The sequence below is a fragment of the Coenobita brevimanus genome, chromosome 21 (genome assembly GCF_032717465.1).
Source record: "Coenobita brevimanus isolate Jiangsu-jjx chromosome 21, ASM3271746v2, whole genome shotgun sequence".
Lineage (NCBI taxonomy): Eukaryota > Metazoa > Arthropoda > Malacostraca > Decapoda > Coenobitidae > Coenobita > Coenobita brevimanus.
In genome coordinates, this window is record NC_136974.1 from 4,719,531 (window position 1) to 4,740,698 (window position 21,168).

The 21,168-nt window shown below is 43.2% G+C and overlaps 1 protein-coding gene across 1 annotated transcript in view; it reads right to left on the reverse strand.

The window, feature by feature from the left end:
• LOC145392087 (uncharacterized) overlaps positions 1-21,168 on the reverse strand; it is a 181,951-nt gene that overhangs the window by 130,937 nt on the left and 29,846 nt on the right. The window contains exons 3-4 of the mRNA XM_080266541.1: positions 9,607-9,728; positions 5,941-6,114 (exon numbers count right to left, since the gene is read on the reverse strand). Coding sequence (XP_080122667.1) covers positions 5,941-6,114; positions 9,607-9,728 — 296 coding nt within the window. The remainder of the gene's footprint in view (positions 1-5,940; positions 6,115-9,606; positions 9,729-21,168) is intronic.

Sequence of the window (21,168 nt, forward strand, 5' to 3'; positions counted from 1 at the left end):
ATTGGTGTGAACAGGGTCTTAAATAGGTTTAAATAGGTGCTATGCATGTCCGGTGGGGAGTTATTTAGGTGGCTTTCAAAGTTGGGCTGGGTTAGGGTCTATTAGTAACAGTCCAGGAGGCTGGTGCCCACTATCCAGACAGGACCACTTTCCGGACATGCCTTTGCCTCTATTACGTCGGATAGTGGAGGGATTATATATATATATGAGGCGTCTAGAACCAAAGGGGCATCAGCGCCAAAATGTACTTTTGAGTTATGACGCTTTAAAGTTGTGTTTATGGCAACGTCATAACCAGAAGGCAATAAACAGACCTTTTATACATCAAAATGATCATCAGCACCTATGCTCTACATGTAAAGCCAAAAAAACAAAACAGTAATAACCATAACCACAAAATAGGCAGTAAACCAAACCCCCAATTTATAAATGGGCATAATAACATATTGTAGGGATTTAAAAACATAGCAGAAAAAACATCAACGAATGTATTAATGTACAAAACTTTATTAACTGAAGATTCCAGTTCACTTCATATTATTAAACGAATAATTATTACTGTAATTTCACGTTTTTGACAACTAAAACTGAAATCAATGCAGTTATTATTTTTCCTCTACCATAACAGATTGAAATAATAACATTTAAAAAAAAAGTAGTGTAGTGCTTAAGTAAATTGAGAAGGGGTAGTGGGGGGTTAAATGGTGGGGTCGTCATCTAGGAGATCGACATCCAACTCTGCCTCCTCGGTGCCATGCCCCCTCCTGCTGTCTCCCCTCACCACTCTCCTTTCCTCTTCCTTTCTACCTTTTTCCACTTCTCCACACACTTCTGACACTTACGAGAGGTTATAGGCACCACCTCCTCACTGTAACTATGTGATGAACTCATCTTGTCACCCCCCCCTTCAACCCCAATAACAACAGCTCATCTTGTCACCAATAATCTACGATAAATGGGGTAAAAATCCAATACGTAATAATTATACACCTCAGTGAACACGGGAGGGAAGCCTCACCGGCACACCGGGCGGGCCACACGCTTGCTGATTGGCTGCTCTGGGGGAGTGGCAGAGAGTGAGAATGCTGATTGGTTTGGGCTATGTGGCTTAGATGCCTGCCTGCTCTGATTTGTTCGCCCGGCAGCATGGACAAACCCACGTGACTTTGAGCCCCTCTACCACTGTCCAGAAGGCCGAATCTTGTATGGCAACCAGTGCTGTCACTGAGAAGAGGGTTAAGCCTGTTGTCTCCCCTACCTAACTCAAAACCAGTATATTGGTGGGGATGCCCCTTTGGCTCTAGACGCCTCATATATATATATATATATATATATATATATATATACAGTCTTTCCTCATACTTCGGTGGAGGTACGTTCCACCAAAACCGCACGGTGTGAAACGTCGAAGTATGAAGTTAATTTTTTACGTGAAAAATTAAAAGTGTACCTAACCTTTCTATAAAAAAAATCTTCAAACACAAGAAATACCTAACAAAAAGAACTGAAGAATTATTTTTAGGTTACATTACATTGCAATTAGGGTCAAACTGGGTAATAATAACAGGTAACAAAAAAAAAGAATGTACGTACAAGTACACAATTTATTGAAAAATTGACAAAAAAAGAAAATCAAATGCAGGAGTTAGGTGAGGATGTTCCTGCAGAGCATATGAAGTTCTGTCCAGGGTGGATGGGGGATACTGACTAGGTGTGTAAGTGCATGCGTTTGCATGTGTGTGTGCGTGCGTGCATGCATGTGTATGCATATGTGTGTGTGTTGTGTGTGTGTGTGTGTGTGTGTGTGTGTGTGTGTGTGTGTGTGTGTGTGTGTGTGTGAAGGGCAAGTGAATTTCTATACAGGGTGGATGGTGCTAGTGACCAGGTGACATGGGCCTTCTTGGGAAGACCCATTACCATCACCTAGGCCGAATCCTTCGAAGCCGAACCCTGGTTCCAGTTCATCTGTCTCTTCTCTGTCCATTTCTCCTTCCTCCTCATCCCCAGTACTGGACACACCCAGGTCTCTAATAATATCTGCTACATTTGGCCTTTCCCGGAAATATCTTGTTATTTTTGTTTGTTTCTGCTCCCTAATGCTGTTATTGTACACTTCCAACAGTTCAGACTTTGTAGCATTTAAGCTGGACAGGATTTCGGGTACCCCTGGCACGGTCCTGGTGTATGCCTCGATGGTGGTTACCAGCTCCGTTACGGTGGACAGGCAGTGGGATAATTTCTGTATGCTAATCTTGCCCTCCCTTAGCTGCTTTGGGCTTTCAGTCTCTTCCTCACTAATCGTCTCTTCTTCTGTCATTTCCATCGCAGCTGCCTCCTCGTCGTAATTTGCCAACAAGTAAGCAACAGTACACGTGGGTGGCATTTTCTCGGCCGGGGTGTAACGTCAACGTGTGGAATTTTCGTCCAACCTTGAGGAAAATGGTAACTTTTCGTCACGTCAAAGCATGAATCATCGAAGTGCAAAACGTCGAAGTATGAAAAAAGACTGTGTATATATCATCATTACCCAGACCTCTTTTCTCACCTCAGGGCAAGGTGAGGAGTAGCAATGTCCAGACAGCCCAAATCTGCCCAATCCAACGGGGCACAATTCCATTCACTCATCATTCAAGCCCCCGGAATCCTGGCTCTATCCGGTATGCCAAAAACTTTCACCACATTCTACAGCTTCACATAAACGTATATGATAGAGTCAATCTGAATGCTGTCATGTTAAAATGGGGTGCCAAATCCCTGATCATGCACTTCTCCACACAACATTAATCCAGCCAGCTCAATCTCTTCAGTCCCCCAACCTCACTGACTTCCATGCCTCTCTTCCTCACACACTCATCCACCACACCCCCCCCACCTTCTCCTTGGCCTACCTTGCCTACTCCCTCCATCAAATTCACTCAGATATACCTTTTCACAACTCTGTTGTTATCCATTCTCTCTACAACCATACCATCTCAGTACACTCACTTCGATTCTGATGTCCACAGACTTCCTCAGTCCACGTCTTTCACGAATTACATTAATTCGTATCCTATCCATTCTCTGTACTCCAAATACATTTCTCAGCAGTCCAACCTCCACTGCTCTTACTCCTGACTTCTCATTTTCATGCAACACCACAGTCTCACATCCATATGTTAAAGTTGGCACTAACACTCCTTCACGTAAGCCTTGTGCAGCTGCAACACTCAAGCCTCTGTTTCTTATCAAGGCCTTCATAGCACCAGCTACTTTCCTTCCTTGTGTCATTCTACTTTCCACTTCTTTTGCACACTTACCTCTCTATTCTATCCCTGTACCCAGGTACTGTATTTGAACTCTCTCACCATTTCCAGTCTCTCTCCATTCACTGTAACATCACACTGGGAGTCACCTTCTCTCTCAATAACCATCATTTTACTTTTTTCTACATTTACTCTCAGGCACAATGCTCACCGACATCAGACATAAAAAAAATCTACACCAGCATACCAAGTTCTTGTCCAGTATTTGCATGAAGTACTGCATCATCAGCATACAACAAATTTGAGATATTCCATCCATCACCATTCATTACTGATGCCATCCCTCTCTCCATTTCTTGTGTTTTTACTTCTCTCATCACCCCCATCCATATACTGCATATACTGAACAACTATGGGGACATCACACAACATTGTCGCAGGCCCACAATGATCGTGAACCATTCACTTAGATGCCTAATTACCCTTACACATGCTTCACTACCATCATAAAAACTCTTGACGGCACCTAGCAGCTTACCATCTACATCGTACATGCGCAAAACCTTCCACAAGCCTTCTCTGTCTACTCTGTTGTATGCTTTTTCCAGATTTGTGAATGCCATAAACACCTTATAGTCCATCTCAAAAGCCTTCTCCACTATCTGTCTTACTGCAAATATTTGATCCACACATCCTCTGCCACTCCTAAAAGCACCATGTTCATCACTCACAAGGACTTCTGATATCTCTCTTACTTTCTCTGTAGTAATTCTTCCATATACCTTTCCTACCACACTCAGTAAACTTATGGTAATTCTTGCACTCACTTCACTCACCTTTATTCTTGTACAGGGGTACAATCACACCCTTTTTCCACTCTGCTGGCATAGTTTCACTCATCCATGCCTTCTTACATATCTCCAACAAGCATTTCATTCCACTCTCTCCACTACATTTAATCATCTCTGCATACACCTCATAAACCCCAGCTGTTTTCCCACTTTTCAGTCACTTCACAGCATTCTTCACCTGTGCGAGTGTCACATTTCCTGGCACTGCATTTCTTCTCTGCACACCTCAAAAACCAATCATGTTTACACCTGCTCTGCTCTCTCTAGTCCTCTTCATCAGGCTTCAAAATATTCTTTCCATCTGGTCCTTACTTCATCCCCATGAGTTAATAATCTACCACTTACATCCTTCAAACTTTCACATTTCCTTCTACTGTCACTTCTACATTTCCGCACCTCTTTCCAGAATAATTTCCTATTTTCAAAGCAATTTCTATTTATTTTTCTTCCTAGATCATCATTTACCTCCTTTTCCTCTTCACTAGCCTCTCTACGTGCTTCTTGCTCTCAATATGTTCAGTTCTTATTTCAATTGAACCCCTCTTCTGTAACCACTCAAGCCACTTCTTCCCCTTTTCCTCCACTGCGCTCTTAACTTCTTCATCCCACCGTGCCATACCTTTCTTTTTGTTGTTACTCTTGCCACACTACACACTGCTTTAGCATTCCGAACTAAGCAATCCCTATATGCATTCCACAGGCTGTCCAGATGCATTTCATTCCAATTCACTAATTCTAACTCCTCCCATACTTTGGTCCTGTACTCATCAGCCCTTTCTTTGATCCTCGGCTTCTCGACTTCAGTCTTTCTCCCTGACTTTAAAAAAAATGAATGCTAAACTTAACTAACATTTTCAAAAGATTAGTTTTTTTACACCATAAATAATGTTTGCATGGCAGGCAGAAATTGTTTCTGTCTCCTAGCTCCCAATCAAGTTAATGTTGCCATACCCAGGGATTGGTCCGAAACTTAAAGAAAGCGAGTCACCACTTCTCTGGGCGATCATACATGGTACTATCACTACCATCCCTACAGAGATGGCCACTGAACTTGGTCATTATCAGGTATGTCCTTAATCAAACAATAATGTGGCGCTGGAATTAAACCAGCAAGTATAATGCGGTGCAATAAAATAACTACAGGTTCAGATGAGCTGGAAGCTTATCGTTACATTTAGGTTGTGTGGCTGATCATTTCCAGAAACGTACAGTACCTCCACTGAATCCACATTATAAGGCGTTCTATTGATCAATATCCAACTGGTTTTCCAGAAATGGTAAGACAAGGAATAAGAGGTGAATGTTACTAACAACAGATGGTGTGAAGGCAGACTGCTAAGCATCAGGGAATACTGTAGACTGCCTAGCATTAAAAAATAAAAATTAATTAATTTGCCCCTAAGCCCCGGTTGGCATGTATAGCCCTCACGATTTTGGGCGTGCAGCAACATTGGTTGACGTGTACCGGTATAGCCTCAAGTGTCTTCCCACCACCCTTTGAACTTTAACTTATCCTTACTCATTGACAGGACCACCTGGAGACATGAGGATATTTTCATTTGAAAGAGGAAGAGTTGAGTCTAATTTACCTTTAATTTTTTCTCTAGTTGTTATAGTTTGGTAGATATTAGGGGTTGAAATACAGATATATAAAAAATATCCCCCGTAGGGAGGACTGTGCGACATCAGAAAACCCCTGGCGTGTATGGGTTAAGTAGTAACAATAATAATCATCACCATCATCATCATCATGTTAATCAAAATACAAAACCTACACTAAAATGAAATCTTAAAACTTGCAATCTCCACTTCTAACCACTCTCCTTCTCCACGATATGCCCTCTTACCTCTAGATCTCTTCTCGCGGGGTGCAGCAGGTAGGTCCTGGTTGCGATGTTGATGGTGGGAGTCAGAAGGGACTGGAGTGCCCTCACATGCACCTGCTGCTCCTTCACACCTACTACCCCCAGTTCCCTCCTCACTGCCAGAGCTGTCTTTGTGGTGCACATCAGCTTTCAGATCTGTAAGATCATCATCATCATCATCATCATCATCCAGACCTCCTTTCCAATATATAGGGTGGGGTGAAGTAGGGTCCTAAGAGCCAACACAAACCTAGCAGAATGTGACATAATCAAGACTGTTTTACTGAGTGGGCCACACTCCCATACATTCACCATTCAGTCCTCCAGAATCCCAGCTCCACCTGACCGGTCAAAAGAAAACTCTGCAACACCTATCAAACAGAGTCAATTCAACAACTGTCAAGTTAAACAACCACAAGCCATCCTTGTTATATGCTGTGAATGTGTTTTTTAAAATAACACATATTCTTCCTTACATATGATACTGAAAACTGGTGAACTGGCATACCAGCTTTAGAGATAACAATGGAATTTTAATGGGCCCTCTTTTTGTAATTTATTATGGGTTTAACTGACAAAACCAACACCAAAAAGGTGACATATTGAGAACTTCCTGTATTTGCAAATGCTACACATCATCCTCAAAACCAAATTACTTATATAATGTGTGGGGAAATTTAGACCTAACTCCAGATCTCAATGGGAACATGGATCAGAGGAGGAAGAGGTGCCAGGCAATTATGAAGTATCCCTTCATGTACATCTAGCAGTATATGGCTCCTATATCTATCTATCTATCTACTGCCAGACGTCTCAATCCCGTAAGGGGTGGCCACAAACAAATCGCCTCCATGTCGCCCTGTCCAATGCCATTTCACTGCCTTGATCCCAGCTCAACCCCCCTTCTCTCACACCTCTCCACTCCATCTGTCCATATCTCATCCTTGGATTCCTCCTCCCTCTCCTAAAGTACCTCTCCTTATTTCGGCAGTGTTTTCTGGTCATTCTGCTCTATTTAGACATCAAAACACACATAGGAATATTCAAAGTAATGCTAAGCCAAGAAAATCATGCAGAAAAACAACTGAAAATCAAAAAACACCCAACCTATACACTACTGTATGTACAGTACCCCTCCTTATTATGGCAGTGTTTTCCAGTCATTCTGCAATATTTAGACATCAAAACACCACCCAAACATCCATCATCCAATCCTATGTTGCCCCATGAGGAGTGCAGAAGCCCCGGTCTAAGCAAGTTGGTCCTAACATTAAAGATGAGAGTGACCAGCCTCACTCCTCCCTGAGTGGCATTACATGAGCAATAAACCCCAACCACCCATTGGATATAAACCTTCACCGTTCAATCCAACTGGAGCGTTGTAATTACTCACTAAACCATCAGGCGCCATAATTTAGTTATATGGTTACCACCCAGCGTAGTAAATGGTTTCCTGGTGTACAGGAAACCATTTGGCTTATCACTCAGCGTAGAGTCACCCACAGGCAGAAGGAAATGAATGAAGGAAAGAAAGACAGAAGAGGGAGTGTAAAGTCACCCACAGGATGAAGAATACGGAAAGAATGAAGTAAAGAAAGAAGAGGAAGGAAGGAAAGACAGGAGGAGAAGAAAGGGCAGACACCCAAGAGCAGCACTACGTCAAGTGAGAGGATGGTGAGTGCCCCCAACTACCACCACATCAAAACACATATAAGAACATTCAAAGTAATGCTAAACACCAAGAAAACCATGCAGAAAAAACACTGAAAACCAAAAAACACCCTTCCTATACACTACTTTATGTACAGTACCCCTCCTTATTTTAGCAGTGTTTTCCGGTCATTCTGCCATTTATAGACATCAAAACCAGTGTTGTAGTCAAGGCCAGGTACCCTGAGACCAAGACCAAGACCAGACCCTCCGAGACCAAGAATTTATGGGTCTGCTGAATGTATGAAAAGTAGATGCAGCCTGCAGGTGCTGCACTGCTGGTCAGTTTTCATGGGCATCTCGGCCCCTCGAGTGCATTAGTACCACAATCACACAGTTTCAGATTATGTATCGATGTGATACTCAACACCTTTTAAACGAATTTAAGTTGATTATCGCACATGACTTGAATGAGGTCGAGGATTTTCTGGGAAGACAATTACTAAGATGAATGAAAGAGAGAAGAGGGCAATAGGGATATTTCACGGGGTCAGTACTCAAGAGTATGGAGGGACCAGGGCCCACACCAGGACTGTGATAACTTTGCTTCTTTTTCTGGCCCACATCGAACGTTTTCCAGGCACCCCAGGGCGCGGTCATAGCTCTCTATGGCCCTGCACACCAATGTTACAGCTTTGGAAAGTTTTTTTAAGTTTTTTAACTTTTGAAAGTATGGTTTTGAAGTTATAATGTACAGTGTTGCATACAGTACTTTGTCAGTGCCATCGTACTCATGGACAGCTGTATCTTCCTTATGTGAAAGCTGGTCTTCGGAAGACTAATTTTCACACTTCTCTCCAAGATTTACCCATGCCCAAACGTTCCATACACAACATATTCGTCTGTCATTTCTTGTGAACAGTCGAGAGGGACTACCTATTTTTCAGGATAATTACATAAGATACCAAAGGGGTTTTGGGATACAGAGGTGGGAAGCAAAAAATTGTCATAAATATACAATATATATTTTACTTCCATAAGTGCCCCAAATACTTCTTACGATCATAATAATAATAATAATAATAATAATAACCTGGACTTTTGTTTCTCAAAAGCGCCAGTTCTTCCTTTGGGAATTCACTAGCGCTCGACACCCATACATTATTTTTACAATTACAAGAATTGTGACATTTCTTGTATATAATACAAGCTACATCATATATACATGAAAGTGGCAAATAATTAAACCCTATAATCATCCGTCAGAGCAGCTCTCTCCAGAATGCTGTTCAGCAAGTACCTGATATTATGTCAGAGCTATTTTCAAACAATTTTTTTCAATTTTAAATTTTACTTATGGAAACACTCTGAATATTACCAATGTTGATTTTCGGATTTCCTTGTACCCTAAAATTTGCAAGTGGTCAATTAATGAGGTGGATAGTGGATATAGAGGTCTTGCGGCAACAACACAGCTGGTAGCTCTGTTGCCCAGTTAGACTTTATTCAAAAATTCCTTAATTCCCTCCCTATCCCCAGGAAGGAGAGTGGTGAACTACCAGAAGGCCAACTTCATCCTGCAGTCCACCAGGCTCATATTTCCAATGAATCAGAGCCGCTGCAGGCACCGCTGCTGCCACCACCACCACCACCGCCAGCTATGAACGTGTTAGCCATGGTGTGGAATGTGGATGTGGATGAGATGGGGTGTGGACAACATTAAACCCTTGCATCCAGTAATGTCTTCTGCAGTTTCCTGTTAACTAGCAAATACTTCCAGGCAGTTTTATTCAACATACAAAAGACCTGATAATAATGAAGTACTGTAAATGAAAGTTATATCTAACTCCTCCAATTCAGAAAGTTTCTCCTGTGCTGAATATAACTGCCTGTTTGTTCGTAAGAATAAAATAAATGAGGCATCACCATATCTGATAGATGAATTATGATAAAACTATTGAAAATCCTGTGCTAAAATTTAGTGCAGGTTGTGCTCACCTATGGTTGGGGGTGGCTGGGGTGCAGTGATGGAATTACGGGAGCTGCAGTCAACTGGAGGAGTCTCACTCTCACCTCCCTGACTCCTAACTGCTTGCAGCTCAATTGCTTCAAATGAACCCCTGAAAAAAAATGAGAGAAAACAGCCACTAATTATACTATACAGTATTTCCAAATGCAAATGAGAGGTGAAAGTGAGAGAGATTGTCCAGGTGATTGAGGGTGCAAAAGTGGATGCATGTGGATTAACTGACTCTAAATGGTGAGATGAGAATGTGAGAGAATGGAAGTATGGATGGGGTCTATGCATGGGAATAAGTGAGAATGAGAGGGCAAAAGAAGGAGTGTGTATTGTTGTGAGTAACAGATGGAAGCAGAATATAAGAGAGTATGGATTAGTTGGCTCAAGGATTGTGTGGGTAAGATTGAAGGTTGGACTACAAATGTGGGCGATTGAGTGCATGTATGCGCCAACACAAGATCGTGAAAGCAGAGTGACAGAAGAGTTCTGGACAAATGTGGAAGCATGCATGGAAAAGTTTGAATGGAAAATTAGGAAATGTGAAGGCATGGAGTAGTCAATGAGAGGGGTGTGCCTGCAGAGATGGATGAGAATGGCAGTGTTTTAGTGGACATTTGTGTTGGGAGGGGGTTGTTGATAGCCAATACCCTCTTCAGGCACACGATGATCTATAGGCATACATGGCAAGTGATGAGAAGGGTGGAAGGTGAACTGAATGAACGGAAGGCAAAGACTGATTGTGTGTGTGGATGATAGGATGAGAAGGTGTGTAATGGATGCAAGAGCATACAGAGGCTGAGGGAGTGGACTTTCTGACCACCACTTGGTGGTGGTCAGAATCAAGGTCCAAATGAAATAGAGAAATAGATGAAGGGAAAGACAGGAGGAAGCAGTTCATACAAGGAGGGTGGAATGGTTACAAGAGGATGGAAAAAAGGCAGAATATAAGTGGGATGTGGAGGAGCGACTGGGTAAATATGGACTGGAGCAGATGGGGGACATGGAAGGTGTGTGCAAGATATTCACAGAAGAAATTTGTGCAGCATGTGAGGTGGTGTGTAGGGTGATGAGAAGACGAAGGGAGGTGCAGGCAACAGCATGGTGGAATGAAGAGGTGAGACAGGCTGTGGCACAAAAGAAGAAAGCATATAATGAGTGAATGAAAAACATGGGCGTGGATGAAGTTGAGAGATGGAAGAGAGAGAGTTATATGCAGAGAGGAAGAGAGAGGTGAAAAGATTAGTAAGAGAGTGTAAGAAGAGAGTGGATGAGGAATTTGGAAGGAATATGAGTGTACAGTGGAGGAAAAGTAAGAAAATATTCTGGAAAGAGGTAAAGAGAGTTTGACAGGGTGTCAAAGAAGTTAGTCAGAAGGTGAAAGATAAAAATCGTAGCTTACTGGTGGAGAAGGAAGAAATAGTGAGCAGATGGAGATTACACTTTTAGGAACTGTTGAACATAAAAAATGAAAGTAATGCAAGTATAAGTGGCTGGGGAATGGCTGGGAGACGGAGGGATGTGAGAAGAGAGGAAGAAATCAGTAGGATGGAAGTTGTGGAAGCAATGAAAAAAAGTCAAAATGGGGAAAGCCCCAAAATTGATGAAGTGTGTGGTGAAATACCGAAGCATGGGAGGGAGACAGTAGTAGAATTAACGTGGAAGATGTGTAGATTGGCCTGGGAGGAAGGCAGAGTCCCGGAGAATTGGAAGTCAGGTACAGTATAATTATTCCCCTGCACAGAGGAAAAGGGGAAAAAGAAGTGTGTGGTAATCATAGGGACATTTGTCTTCTTAGTGTAACAGGAAAAGTATATGGTAGGATACTTATTGACAGAGTTAGGGGAATAACAGAGGAATTAGTTGGAAAAGAACAGGGAGGTTTTAGGAAGGGAAGTGGTTGCGTAGATCAGATATTCGTTCTTAGATCTTTATTAAAAAAGTTTCTAAAGAAAGGAAAGAAGTTGTATGTGGCCTGCATAGACTTGGAGAAAGCATATGACAGGGTGGATAGACAAGAACTGTGGAAAGTACTAAAGGATATATGGAGTAGATGGGACGTTGTTGAATGCCGTGAAGAGTATGCATGAGGGTGCTAAGGCTCCAATGTGTATGGATAGTGAAATAAGTTAATTTTTCTACTTTAAGGTTGGATTGAAACAAGGATGTGTCATGTTTCCATGGTTGTTCAATCTGTATTTGGATGGGGTAACAAAAGAGATACAAGGTAGGGCAGTGGATGTTGGAGTGGACCTAATGAGAGAGGACAGTGTTTGGAAACTCCCTGTGCTGTTGTTTGCAGATGACTCTGTGTTGTTAAGAGAAGAGAAGGGGAGCTGCATGGCTTGGTGGATGAGTTTGGGAGAGTGTGTAAGAAAAGGAATCTAAAGGTGAATGTAGGGACGGGTAAAGTTATGGTCTTTGAGAGAAGTGAAGTCAGTGAATGTACAGTGAGGCTGGATGAGGAGGAAATGGAAGATCTGAGTGCATTTAATTCCTTGGGTAATGTGATGAGTAAGGATGGAAGTTTAGAGGGTGAAGTGCTTGAAAGGGTACATCAAGGAAGAAAGGTTGCTGGTTCCTAGAAAGAAGTAATATGAAACAAGGAAGTGAGCATGGAACTGAAAAAGTTACTACATGACAGCATTGCAGTACCAACTCTAACATATGTCTTGGACCTTGTTGAAGGGACAGAAGTCAAGAGTGAGAGCAGTGGAAATGAGTTATTTGAGAGGAGCATATGGAGTCACATGGAGAGACAGACTAACAAATGAGGAAGTGAAGGAGCGTTGTGGGGTGGATGTGAATGTGATAGGACGCGTTAGGAGAAACACACTGCGGTGGTTTGGCCATGTGGATAGGATGGAGAGTGAAAGACTGATGAGGAGAGTGTATGTGAGTAAGATGGAGGGGGGGACAGGAAGGGGGAGGCCAAGGATGAGATGGACGGATGGAGTGGAGAGGTATATGATAGAGAGGGGGGGGGGGTGAGCTGAGAGCGGGCAGTGAAATGGCGGGGGACAGGGCAACATGGAGGCGATTTGTTTGTGGCCACCCCTTACGAGATTAAGGCGTCTGGCAATAGATAGATAGTATTTCCACATGGAACATAAATGCAACCAGAGCAGCATACTACAAGTTCATCCATATCAAACTCTCCCTGAAGCACTGTCAATCACATAGCATCTCCATAATCAAATGTTAGTACAGGTACTACACTTCCAATAATTTCTGATCTGTTCCACATCCTTATGGACTTTAACAAGTAAATTAGAAGTTTTCCTTGTGTCCAATATGGTACCAGATATATGACTGTAAAGAATGAAGTGTGAAGTTAAATGAAGTATTCATAATGATGTACCATACTTTAAAAAAAAAAAAAAAAAAAAAAAAAAAAAAAATCATAATCTAAGAAATACCGGTACCTTATACAGTGCATAATGACCATCCACACTGAGTTACATGAGCTAAAAATATCTTACATACAATGCCATACAAGGCAATTAGAAATACAGTATTGTATTAGGCAACCCTCAATTTTCCTGTTTGTGGTAGGTGGGGGCACTCACCATCCACTCACTTGATGTAGTGCTGCTCTCGGGTGTCTGCCCTTTCCACTCCTCCATCCTTCTTTTCATCCATCCTCTTCTGTCTCTCTTTCCTTCATTCTTTCCTCTTTCTTCTGCCTGCAGGTGACTTTACACTCCCTCCTCTGTCTTTCTTTCCTTTATTCTTTCCTCTTCCTTCTGCCTGTGGGTGACTCTACACTAAGTGACAAGCCAAATGGTTTCCTGCACACCAGGAAACCATTTACTACGCTGGGTGGTAACCATAGAACCAAATTTTGGCTCCTGGTGGTTTAGTGGGTAATAAAGGTGCTCCAATTGGATTGAGCCTGTGAAGGTTTATATCCAAGGCGTGGTTGGGGTTTATTGCTCACATAATGACACTCAGGGATAAGTAAGGCTGGTCACTCTCATCTTAAATGCCAGGACCAACTTTCCTAGCCCAGGCCTCCTACGCTCCTCATGGGGCAACGTAGGATTAGATGACGAATGGATAGATGAAAAGATTTAAGAATACAGTGATCCCTCAATTATCCGGATGCTCATTATCCGGACGTGTTCAGTATCTGGACACTGGACCTTGGCTCTATTAAACCATTATCTGAATTTACTTGCTATTATCCAGACATAAAAGTGCTCGAGAACTTCAGTCACCCAGCCGACACGTCCAAACATTCAGTATTGTGGCCTCTGGGCTCAAGCCGTGAGCGGGAAGTAGTCCGTAACCCACAAACAGAGCTAAAATGTCCATCCGCCCCTGTACTGAATAGTCAAAGACGCACACTCGTCAGATCACTCCCAATGAACCTCCAGCACCCGAGCAATACGACTGTAACCCGCAAGCAGTGTCAAAACGTCCATATGCATCCCCACCCAATGTCCAGTATTGTGCGGCCACCTGGCTAGCTCTTTCCTCACTGCCACTGAGAGTGTAACACACACCACAAGCCACGAGTGCATATTCAGTGACAGTGCCTGTCCACCTCTCCACCGAACGTCGAAAGTCGCGCAGTCACTGGGCTAAGCCTTGCCCAACCGCCACCACCATCGAACAAAAACCACAAGCCACGAGTACATGTTCGGCGACAGCGCCCGTCCGCCTCTCAACCTAAGGTCGAAAATCGAACGGCCACAGGGAGACACACACACATCACACACACACAAAGAGAGAGCGAGATTCCTTCCCACGCTATGATTATAGTATCAGTACAGTAATTTCTGTACTAATGCTTATGATAACAATGTGCTGTACACAGTACAGTACTGTATGTGTTTATGTACAGTACAATACTGTACAATACACTTTCATTTGGTATAGGTATTCACTTCAATACCACAGTCAGCCACCTTTACCAAGCAGCCCTATTGGAATAGGTTAGGTTTTGTATGATCAGGTAAAGTTAACCAATGTAATTTTGCCTGGGAAACACAATGAGCATATCTTCAAGAAAATCCTATGGTTATTTTTTAAAGGACATGGCAAGCGTGGTTCCTGGCTGAGGGGTACAGGTGGCCACCGCACGTGTAACACAGACCACAAGCCACGAGTACATGTTCGGTGACAGCACCCGTCTGCCTCTCTATCAAAAGCTGAAAGTCTCACGACCACCGGGAGACACACAAAGAGAAAGAGTCCTTCCCTCGTTATGATTACAGTATCAGTACAGTAATTTCTGTACCAACGCATATGATAGTCCAATATTGTACTGTACACAGTACAGTACTGTATGTGTGTATGTACAGTACAGTACAGTAATACCCCGATATAATATACCCCTCGATGGGATACCCCGGCTTAACGATGGGGGTAGACATACCTCCATACCCCACCTAACGATGGCCAAACCCCAGTTTAACAATGGGTTTTGATGTCTTGTACCGATTTTGATGCAATGTTAAACTAACTCTCTGTTTATGTTGATTTATAAACAGTTTTTAAACTTAGACTAATGTGTTTTAGCCATGGGTGGGGTGAACATTGTCATTTTGGGGTACAGTTTATTAAGTCTGATTTTTTCCAGACTAATTTTGACAATTTTCAGAGTTTATTTGTTGGTTTTAGTGAGTTATTTACAGGTGTTAGGCTTAGGTTAGCTTCTTTTATAGCTGTTAGGCCATTTAGATTAGCTTTAAACTTGTGTTGGGGCTCATATGGGTGGGTTTTGGACTTGGTTGGGGGGGGGGGGAAACCAAAGCCTGTAAAACACATCCCATTACATGTTAAAACTACCCTGATATATGATACCACATATAAAGATGGGTTTTTACCCAACCAACTGTATCATTAAACCGGGGTATACCTGTACTGTACTGTACTGTACAATACATTTCCATTCGGAACAGGTATTCATTTCAATACCACAGTCAGCCACCTTAGCCAAGCAGCCCTGATGGGATAGGTAAAGTCTGGTAAGGTTAGGTAAAGATAACCTATGTAACTTTGCCCAGGAAACACTTTGAGCATATCTTAGGGAAAATTCTATGGTTATTTTTGAACGGAGGAGGCGAGCTTTGCTCCTGGCCGAGGGGTACCGGGGGCCACTGCGTGTGTAATACAGACCACAAGCCACGAGTAAATGTGTGGTAAAACCACCCGTCCACCTCTACACCGAATGGCGGGAGTCCCTCGGCCTCCAGGATTAGTAAGGAAACCCCCCACCACACGTGCCTGACTGCTTCCCTACGAATGGTGACAGTAGCCTGGCGGGCCACATTAATCATACACTGCCTGAAGCAGTGATCTACTGGTCATCCGCTGTTGCTCTCATGTACTAACCACTGCCTGGGCAACAGGAAATGAACCTTCTATACAGATGTCAGCTTGCTGCATGCTGCTTCCTCCGTGCTCGAAAGCAACCGTTGGGTGCGATATGGCAGTGCTGTACTGCTTGCCGGCAAACAGAAGCCCACTCCTCAGTTCCCATCTTTCTGCCCCTTGCAACAATGGCTGTGATTGCAGTTGCGTTTGTGGTGATTCCCTACCTTCTTCAGGTTGTGGCCCTGCTCTTCTGTATTCTTGTGTATGTGGTGATAGTCCCACCACCACCTGAGAAGCGGACAAGGAAGGTTCTGAGGCTGGAGAAGAGACGTGAGATACTGGACAAGGTTGATGGTGGCTGGACCACAGGACGCATTCTTCGCGAATATGATCTAGCTCGTTCAACGCAGTTCGATATCAAGAAGTCACTCAACAAGCTTATGCAGCTTGGACAGGACTCTGCCAATAGCACACATTGTGGCGACAGGAAAGTAATGGCCCGGCGCGGCACGCCATTATCAACTGGTCAACACTGATGTGGGTTCGTCAGCAATGTGGTGCCAGGGGGCTAGTGCGTGGGACCAAGGTGAAGGCTGCTGCTGAGAAGTTTGCACGCCTGCACATGATGCAGGGCTTCAAGACGTCTGAGGGATGGCTCTTTCGCTTCAAGCTTTGCCATGGACTAACTAGCCGTAAGGAACACAGCGAGGCCTTGGACACGGCAGCGGAGGAAGTAGACCCATTTTGCCAGAAAGTGCAGCGCATGATCAAGGACGAGGGCCTTGCCCTTGGTCAAGTCTATAATGCTGACGAAACTGGTCTATTCTACTGTTCCATGCCCACCAACACCCTGGGTGAGGAAAGGCAGAAGTCTGTGCCTGGTCAGAAGTTGTCCAAACAACGTGTCTCTGTTCTGTTTTGTGCCTATGCTAACAAGATGCACCATCTCAAAACCGTTGTTGTTGGGCATGCAAAAAAACCATGTTGTCTCCGTGGGTTGATGGACAGCCTGCCTCTTGTATGGTACCATTCTGTGAAGGCCTGGTTTACCACTAAGGCCTTCTGAGATTGGTTCCAATGACATTTCGTCAGGGAGGTTATCCATTATCAAATGGAGGTCCATGGAATCACTTTGCGACAAAGCGAAAGCACTCCTGCTCCTGGACAATGCTCCCGTGAATCTGTCTGAGAAGGATTTGGTTGCTTTTGACAGGCAGATTAGGTGCATATTTCTGCCACCTAATACAACTCCTCTGATTCAACCAATGGACCAGGGTGTTATCATGGCTGCCAAGAGACTGTATAGCTGGAGGTTCCTGACTGAGGTGATGGTGGTGCTGGAGGACGAGGAAGCAGTTGAGGACACACGTGGAGAGCAGACCTTGCAGAATCTTCGGCATTACAACCTGAAGTCTGCAGTGTTCAACTGGGTGAACGCGTGGAAGGAAGTCTCCGTCAAAACCCTCAAAAGCGGTTGGTCTCGTCTCCTGCACGGAATCAATGCCAAGCATGACTTTGAGGGGTTTGACATGGATGATTTCCACAGTTGCCTTGGAACAAAAGAGCAGGTGGACGTCAATGACATGCGGGAGTGGATGGACAACAACAACGGTGATCCTGGTTACCGCACCATGTCTGATGAGATCACTCCTACTTCCTCTGCGGGCACAGAAGAGGACAGAGGGACCGACGAGGATGACAACCCTAACTAGCAGCCTTCCGCAATTCCTTCACCACCTCATCTCAGTGTCCCCCATGGTTACCTGGAGGGGGTGCTGGAGTATGCCGAGCACCCACACTGTGACAGGGAATTAGTGTTGCTCGGCCTGGCGATGGAGCTGTGGGCAGTCCAGGATGCTGTCGTCCTCCAGCAGAATCGTCAGTCCTATAGTCAGACCAGGATCGACTCAATCTTAAAGCCTGTGACCCCAAGAGTGCCAGCCACTTCTCACCACCACCACCACCACCACCAGCTCATTTCCCGCCTTCACCTTCGGACCCACAACCGAGCACGTCGACGGCTGTTGAGTCTCTGTTGGACATAAGTTTGCTGCTGTCTTCAGAGTCTCCATTGGACGTAAGTTGCAGCTGTCTTCGAAGTCTCCTGAGGACCGTAGGCCACCATCACCTCACCGCACGTCACCAGTCATCGCCCAGCTCCAGCAAGTTGAGCATGATGAGGAATTTATAGACCTCTCTTATGCGCTACTGTTTGCCACTACACCACAAGGGATAACTCTACACCTGCTGGAAGTGGCGGGTTACGAAGCCTGGCAGTAGTGCACTGGGTGGTAAGTACCCCCAATGAATGTTTTTCGGCAGGTAACTTCGGGTTTCTTTTGTAGTTTCCCTGGTGCTAAAATTTATTTAGGATATTCCAGTATGTGTTTTGAGGTCACAATATTGCAGAATGAACCAAAAATTGAGCCAAAAATAGGAGAGGTACTGTACATACTGTACAGTAGTGTTTAGGTAGGGTGTTGTTTGGTTTTCAGTGTTTGCTTTTGCATTGTTTTCTTTGTGTTGAAAATTGTTTTGGATAATCTTATGTATGTTTTGATGTCAAAATATGTAAGAATGAGCTGATAACACTACCAAAATATTGAGGGGTACTGTACACTCGGAAGCACTAATTTCTCCCCCCCTAGGAGCCGGAGTCGTGGCCAGTGAGAGACCAGGCGTTCGAACACCCCACACCCACATCCCCTCCCCCAACCCCAGTGGCAAATGTTGTTGGACAAATGTGGAACGGCCAAAGCTGGTGATCTTACAATGTCATGATTGTTTTTATAGAGAATCAGAACCAGTAGGTGTAAGTATATAAAGGTATTTAATGTGTATTACTGTGCTGTTATCCACAACATATGAAAAAGGAACGAAAATGAAAGAAGACCTACATTGTATTATGTGTTATTGTCTGTAATAGTTACGTCCTATATTATAATGTTACAAATAAGTATAGTATAATGAACAGCATCTGTTGAAAGATATGATGTCTTTTCTCACACATTCTCATTCCCACCACCACCACCACCACCATCCTTCTCTCTGGGTTTATATCAACCAAACACCTCTCTTATCCTCCTGTCCCCCACTCCCACGCTTAGTTAACCAACATAAAGATATTGATGAAATGATCCGTCAGGTATTGACCATATTAATATTAGCATACACCTCAGTATTAAGCACCAACAAATCAGTAACATACAATACTTCGATAAACCTGCCAACTATTTCATCTTGTAAGCTGTTACGTGACATATGCACTGCAAGTTTGACCTTGTTACAGGGACATACTGCTGTTTATTTCTAACACAAGTTATGGGTGTTTTTGGACGTCCATCAATTCATATTAACGTGACAATTTAAGCCTCACATTATAAACATGTAAGGTTTATATTCCTGTCACTACCGTATTAACCAAACGAATCAGGGATCGGTTCTGACGAACCACAAACTCTCTGCTTCAACGAAAATATTTCGACCTCTTGTCACAACAGTGACAAAATGTCACAATGTATACGACTGAATGTGGGTCAGTCGTCTACATAATGACATTGTGTCACTGTTGTCACAGGAGGTCGGAATATTTTCGTAAAAGCAGAGAGTTTGTGGTTCGTCAGAACCGATCCCTGATTCGTTTCGTCCATCCATTAATGACAAGAACATAAATCTTAAGTGTTTATAATGTAAGGCTTAAATTGCCACGTTAATATGAATTCATGGGCGTCCAAAACCACACACAACCTGTGTTAAAGTAAAACAACCGTATGTCCTTGTATCACAAGGTCCAACTTGCGGTATGTCACGTAACAGCTTACAACAAGATGAAATAGTCGGCAGGTATACCGAAGCATTGTATGTTATTGATTTGTTGGTGCTTAATACAGAGGTGTATTATAGTAATAATATGATCAATACCTGACGGATCATTTCATCACTATCTTTGTTTACGTTGGTTAATAATGGGTGTGACTGGTGGACGAGAGGATAAGAGAGGCGTTTGGTGGAGACAGGAATCGAGAGAGATGGGTGGTGGTGGCGGGAGTGAGAATGTATGAGAAAAGACATCATATATTTCAGTAACACAACACTATACTTATTTGTAACATTATAAAATAGGACATAAGTATTATAGACAATAACACATGGCACACTGTAGAGGAAAGGCGCGAAAATGAAAGAAGACCTACAGTGTGCCATGTGTTATTGTCTATAATACTTATGTCCTATTTTATAATGTTACAAATAAGTATAGTGTTGTGAACAGCATCTGTTGAAATATATGATGTCTTTTCTCATACATTCTCACTCCCGCCACCACCACCCATCTCTCTCGATTCCTGTCTCTACCAAACGCCTCTCTTATCCTCTCATCCACCAGTCACACCCATTATTAACCAACGTAAACAAAGATAGTGATGAAATGATCCGTCAGGTATTGATCATATTATTACTATAATACACCTCTGTATTAAGCACCAACAAATCAATAACATACAATGCTTCGGTATACCTGCCGACTATTTCATCTTGTTGTAAGCTGTTACGTGACATACTCACCGCAAGTTGGACCTTGTGATACAAGGACATACGGTTGTTTTACTTTAACACAGGTTGTGTGTGGTTTTGGACGCCCATGAATTCATATTAACGTGGCAATTTAAGCCTTACATTATAAACACTTAAGATTTATGTTCTTGTCATTAATGGATGGACGAAACGAATCAGGGATCGGTTCTGACGAACCACAAACTCTCTGCTTTTTAGAAAATATTCCGACCTCCTGTGACAACAGTGACACAATGTCATTATGTAGACGACTGACCCACATTCAGTCGTATACATTGTGACATTTTGTCACTGTTGTGACAAGAGGTCGAAATATTTTCGTTGAAGCAGAGAGTTTGTGGTTCGTCAGAACCGATCCCTGATTCGTTTGGTTAATACGGTAGTGACAGGAATATAAACCTTACATGTTTATAATGTGAGGCTTAAATTGTCACGTTAATATGAATTGATGGACGTCCAAAAACACCCATAACCTGTGTTAGCAATAAACAGCAGTATGTCCCTGTAACAAGGTCAAACTTGCAGTGCATATGTCACGTAACAGCTTACAAGATGAAATAGTTGCCAGGTTTATCGAAGTATTGTATGTTACTGATTTGTTGGTGCTTAACCCGTCACGTCCCGAGCCTTTCCGCACCTATGACATC